This window comes from Enhydra lutris, unplaced genomic scaffold (assembly GCF_002288905.1).
Source record: "Enhydra lutris kenyoni isolate GAN:26980312 unplaced genomic scaffold, ASM228890v2 scaffoldscaffold2, whole genome shotgun sequence".
NCBI lineage: Eukaryota > Metazoa > Chordata > Mammalia > Carnivora > Mustelidae > Enhydra > Enhydra lutris.
In genome coordinates this window covers 11,786,760-11,792,759 of record NW_019154086.1, presented here as the reverse complement: position 1 = coordinate 11,792,759, position 6,000 = coordinate 11,786,760, and the positions used below count along the sequence as shown (strand labels likewise).

Sequence of the window (6,000 nt, the reverse complement as noted above, 5' to 3'; positions counted from 1 at the left end):
GGGTTACCAGACTCCCTCCGGTACTCAGCGACCAGCCACACCCCTGGACCCACCCCGACACTTCCCTCCTGTCTGGCTCCTCCCTCTCCGGCTCCCTCGGGCTTACTCTCCCGCCCACCCGGGAAGCTCCGCCCCAGCCTCCCCACACCCCCTCCCACGCCGCCGGCCTGCGGCCGGTTCCGCAACCCAACTCTTACCCTCCTTCCGTCGCTTTCCCTTTTCCCCGCCTCCCTGGCTACCTCCGATTGGCTAAACTGGCTATGCCGCGGCAGGGATGCAGCAGAGGCTCGTTCTGATTGGCTAAAGGGTATCCGGGCCTCTCATGATTGGCCGATAAGACCAGACAGCAAGTGTGACTGAGCTGCGGGGTGTGTGGACGCCGCTTTGTTGCCTGAGGGGGGTGGCGGTGGAAGTTAAGGGGGTAGGGGGTTAGTGCTTCTCAGGACCCGCACTCGCGGCCGTCGCAGTCACTTCGCCCGGTAGCCTTTAGCGTAGGAGTCGCGCGGACAACAGCCATGAGCGGCGGGGTGTACGGGGGAGGTGAGTGAGTGCGGCTGGACGAGAGAGCGCGCCTTTTTAGCGTGTGGGATTTGTAACCGCAGCCCCCAGCCCTCCTCTCCCCGGCGGCCCCTTCCGGTCTCCCCCGCGCAGGACCCCAGCCTCTCCGCCCCATCCCCGCCCCGAGCTCTGCCCGCCCCCGGAGCCCACCCGGCTCGGCGAGAGCCTCGGGCGCCGGGAGTCGCCGCCTCCTGCGGTTCCTTCCAGCCTCGGCCCCGAAGGAGCAGGGTTTTGGGGGTGCGTGCCGGTCTCCGCCTGGGCGGGCACTCCATCCTGAGGGGTCGGGCCCGGAGCCCCGGCTTGAGTGGCCGGGCGTAGGGTCGCATCTTCCCCGGCGTCTCCATAACTCGGTTACATCGGGGCGCGCGCGCGCGTTTAAACTTGGGAGGTCCCAGCAGTGTGTAAGCGTGGACGGAGGGTTTCCGCATCGTCCTGTGGAGGGTAGCGCGAGCTGCGAGAGGTACCACTGATTGGAGGAGTGGCGGCCGCTCAGGACGCAGCCTCTTCTCGTTCCGAGCTCTACTGCCCCACACCTTTCAGTAACTTCTGCCTGTTTGCTGACTGTGGGTTCTCCGGAGTTACTCGTGGGAACACCTGTAACCTGTAAAGACGTTGTCCTTGGGTCGGCTGTGGTGTAGTGGAAAGATAAGCACGGGCCTGGGAGTTACACAGACCTGGCTTGTACTTTCAGTCTCACCATTTATGGAGCCCTTTGACGTTCGGCGAGTTACTCAGCCTTTCCCAACTTGAGGCTCCTCATTTTGGGAATGGTGATTCCTACCCAGTGGGGTTGGTTGTGAAGGTTAAGTGAGATAACGATACACTTGCTACACCAAGTGTGGTCCATGGATCAGCAGTGTCCGCGTCACCTGCAAGCTTTTTAGAAATGCAGCATCTCAAGCGCCACTTGAAATGCACTGAATCAGAGCTTTCATTCTTGCTAGATGGGTAGGAAGCACTGATGTATAGGATTCTGGTTTTTGCTGTGTTTGAGGAGTTTAGAAAACAAGACAAATCTAGAGCGTTGCTTTTGTTATTGTGTCTATTAAGGTTATTGTTTCTGAAGAGGATGGCGTTTTACAGGTAAGGGATAGAAATGAGGCTTTCAAAGTTCTTAGTAGTTTTTGAAATGTAGCTTGAGTTTCTTTGCGGTAGTATGCTGATCCTCATCCTTTTCTTCCCCGTTTATGTTCTTGGTTTTGATTTCTCAAACGTGAGTCAATAGTTTCCCATTTTTGCTTTGGAGAAAGCCCGATGGGTCTTCATGATTTACTTCTTTCCCATCTGAAGATGCCATCCTGACCAAAAAACTGGGTGTTTATGCCTTTGCCTCTTGGAGGCTGTTGACTTTGTTTTGACCTTTAGGTTCACTGATCCAAAGACTAGAAGCTGTTCATGAGTTTTTCCTTAGAAGGCATTGTTTAATTTGACTGAGGTAAAAATGGATACCAATAAATGCTAGTAGCAAACATTTTTTGAGTGCATACTTTGTACTAAGAGCTCTTCCAGAGACTTTTCATGTGTTGCGTTTAACATGTGCATTAACTCAATCTGCAGTAGCCCTAGGAAATGATACTGCTATTCTCATATAATGGAATAAGAAAATAAGGTATGGAAAAGATAAAGTAACTGGCCCAGAGTTACATAACTTCCGAATAAGTGGTGAACAAGAATCTCTGGGATGAAGAAAAAGGCATTTCAAAAAAACCCTTTCCTATTTAAAAAAAATTTTTTGGTTGTTTCTCCATAGGTCATTTTTCAGTTATATAGCCACAGCATATTCATGTATGTTTTAGGTCTTCAGAATAAACGTCCTCTGTCTTATTGGCTTATGGAGAGGAATATGTCTTAAAGCCTATTTCATATATAAAATACTTCAAACTCACAAAAATAAGTGTATGATTTTGTGTTTCAGTTACCCGGGTATGGCTGGTATTTGTAGTAGGTCACCTATTCCGAAGGATGTACTGTGAGAAGAAACCAAACCTCCCACCCAGGTTTTGTGTAATTAACTTAGTAACCTGTATTTTTAAAAAAATATTTTATTCATTTATTCGATAGAGAAATCACAAGTAGGCAGAGAGGCAGGCAGAGAGAGAGGGAGAAGTAGGCTCCCCGCTGAGCAGGGAACCTGATGCGGGTCTTGATCCTAGGACCCTGAGATCATGACCTGAGCTGAAGGCAGAGGCTTAACCAACTGAGCCACCCAGGCCCCCAAGTAGTCTGTATTTTTAACTTGCTTGCTTATTTAAAAGATCTTAGCAGTTTAAATATTAGAATTTACAGCTATCTTATTCTAATAATGATTTCTGATTAGATCTGACATTGATCTTTAGCTTGGGTATAATGCATAATTCATACTTTGGAAAAAATATGGAAATGCAGATTTCCATACTTTCTAACTGATTTCTGGGCCTACTCATTGCTCCTGTGACCATTTTTCATGGTTCTTCTTTTCTTCATACCCTCATTATAAAAATAAGCAGTCCAATCTTGAAAAATTGTGTTTCATCATTCCTGCACCCTCTCACCCCCAAATCTCTAATCTTAAAAATTTCTCGGGGCACCTGGGTGGCTCAGTGGGTTAAAGCCTCTGCCTTCGGCTCAGGTAATGATCCCAGTGTCCTGGGATCGAGCCCCGCATCGGGCTCTCTGCTCTGCGGGGAGCCTGCTTCCTCCTCTTTCTCTCTCTGCCTGCCTCTCTGCCTACTTGTGATCTCTGTCTGTCAAATAAATGAATAAAATCTTAAAAAAAAAAAAAATTTCTCAAGACCATCATCCCCATGAGTTGGGGCACCCTTTTCCAAACAGAAACAAAAAATAAATAAAATGCTTTCTTCCAAAGTCATTTGCCTTCAGTATTATACTGGAATGTTTTAAGACCAGGTTAGAAAATTGCCACCATTGGTTCATGTTTTCCCAGAAAAATCACCACACCTCTAAATATGAAAGCCATTTACTCTGTGGAAAAACATCAGTATCCTCAGAGAAGTGAAAACAGTGTTTTTTGAAGCAAAGGGATCCAGCGGATTTTTTTCTGTTAGAAATTGTATCCCGGTTTTTAAATATCCAGACCTCCATGGTTATGGTTTAAGTCCCCTATCTCCCTTTGCCATTCTCCTATTTTGGGTTTGTTGGCACTTAGTTTTTTAACAAAACAAGATACAGGAAATAGATCTATTTCCCATCCTTTGAAAAAGGAAAATAGGCAGATGCAAAATTCCAAGAATCAGGAGCGTCACTCAGATTAAAATTCTACTCTGTCTAGTTTGCCCCCCCACCCAAAAATAGTTTGCCATCTAATTAGGACAGGAGCATAATAGATTTGTTAGATTTTTTCATTTCATTAAAAAAACAGTTTTTGAGTGCTAATTATGTGCCAGGCAGGTATAGCCTCTACCAAGACGCTTAGCCTTATAGGTGAGTCAGTCAATAAATAGACACCATATTTTATCTGTTTTTAGTTGTATATCCCCCCCCCCAATTTTAAAGAGCTGAAGTTGGAATATTTCTCTCTCCTTTTGTGGGTTTTTCTACTTTACATATTTAAAATTTAAAAAATTTTAATTCCAGTCTAATTAACATGGAACATTTCTTGATAGTTTGGCAGAGTTTAATTGGCAGCATGCTTTTTTTTTTTTCTTTGTGATGCATGAAATAATGGTGCATCTTATTTATACCATGTGATGAGAATTGGGTGACATGATGAGAAAGGGTAACTAATTCAACACAGTGTGTTCAGTAATGACAATATGTAGAAGTTACAAAGGTAGAACAGACAAAGTTACTAACTCAGTGTGGGGAAGTCAGAGAACTTCACAAGAGAGGTTATGGGGATGGTGGAAGAAGAGTAGAGAAGGACCGCATATGCAAAGGTAGCTTAGTGAGCGCAATGGTGGTAATGCTAGTATGTGAGGTGGGATATAAAACTACTGTCAGATTTTGCTAAGCCTTGAACATGAACTCAGTGGAATGATTTGAATTTTATTTTGTAGATGATGGGAAACCACTGAGTGATGCTCTTTTCATTGAAGGATTTATGTACCCATATGTTCAGAGTTACAATTTTGAAAGATAACAGTGCAGCAGATTGATTGGGGATGGAGACGGTGAAGAGATGGGAAACAGTACATATAGGGAATCATAATAATTCCCTGTTGAGATAAAGTTTGATTCAGGGGGCTCCTGGGTGGCTTAGTTGGTTGAGCATCCAACTCTTGGTTTCTGCTCAGGTCATGATCCTGGGATCGTTCTGTCAAGCCCCACCTTGGACTCTTTGCTCTCAGGGAGTCTGCTTGAGATTCTCTCCCTCTCTCTCTACCCCTCCCCTACGTGTGTGTGTGTGTGTGTCCATCCGTCTCCCGTGCACTTGCACTCTCAAATTTTTTAAAAGAAGAGCTTGACCCAAGACAGTGGCAATGATAGTAAAGAAGAAGGTAATTGAGAAATATTTAGCAGAAATGTTTTGCAAAACTTGTTGAGGGGTATGAAAAATGTGAAGACATTCACAGTTCTCAGTGTTTTGCCTCTGCTAACTAGGCTACAAATTATGATAGCACGGCTGAGACTAGGTTAGGTAGGATGGGGAACAGAAGACAGTGTTTCAGATATGTTGAATTTGAGGTACCAGTGGGACATCAGGAGGAATTGATGTTGTACACTAAGAAGTTTGAGATGCGACCTTGTGGTTCTCTGAGTAGCACCACGGCAGTTGGTAAGAACAAGTGCCTTAGTAAAGGGTCTAGAAGGGGACCCGAGAAGAAAGCAGTTGATCTGTTTTCTAAGAAAAATTGGTATTATGTGAAAGTACCACCTGTGTTCAGTGTTAAGAAGTACGGGAAAGGGGCGCCTGGGTGGCTCAGTGGGTTAAGCCGCTGCCTTCGGCTCGGGTCATGATCTCAGAGTCCTGGGATCGAGCCCCGCATCGGGCTCTCTGCTCTCTAGGGGAGCCTGCTTCCTCCTCTCTCTCTGCCTGCCTCTCTGCCTGCTTGTGATCTCTCTGTCAAATAAATAAATTAAATCTTTAAAAAAAAAAAAAAAAAAAAAAGAAGTACGGGAAAAACACTAGGCAAGAGAACTTAATGGAGCCAAAATCGCATCTGAAGGCCTAAGTATCATGTTTTTGAAGTGAGCCTTGCTGATCTACAGAATGACAAACTTGCATTTATTTTTACTGTTTATTTTTTAAAGATTTATTTATTTGAGAGTGTGTGCGCTTTGCAGGGGAGGGTAGGGCAGAGAGAGTCTTAAGCAGACTTTGCACTCAGCATGGAGCATAGGCGGCATAGGGGGCTTGGGGACTCCACCACAACCTGAGCAGAAACCAAGAGCCTGATGCTTAATCCTCTGCACCATGCAGGTGTCCCTGATGAAGTTGGTTGGATATGAGCCACCAGTCCAAGAATCTGTTTAAAGTTTGGACATTTAATGGTAACAAAAAAT

General features: G+C 45.5%; 1 protein-coding gene across 1 annotated transcript in view; it reads left to right on the top strand.

Moving 5' to 3' along the window:
• The first annotated feature begins 322 nt into the window (after positions 1-322).
• The window catches only part of LOC111148468 (actin like 6A), a 29,905-nt gene continuing 24,227 nt past the window's right edge, over positions 323-6,000 (top strand). Inside the window, exon 1 of the mRNA XM_022505033.1 lies at positions 323-540. Within this exon, the coding sequence (XP_022360741.1) occupies positions 516-540 (25 nt within the window). The 5' untranslated portion in view covers positions 323-515. The remainder of the gene's footprint in view (positions 541-6,000) is intronic.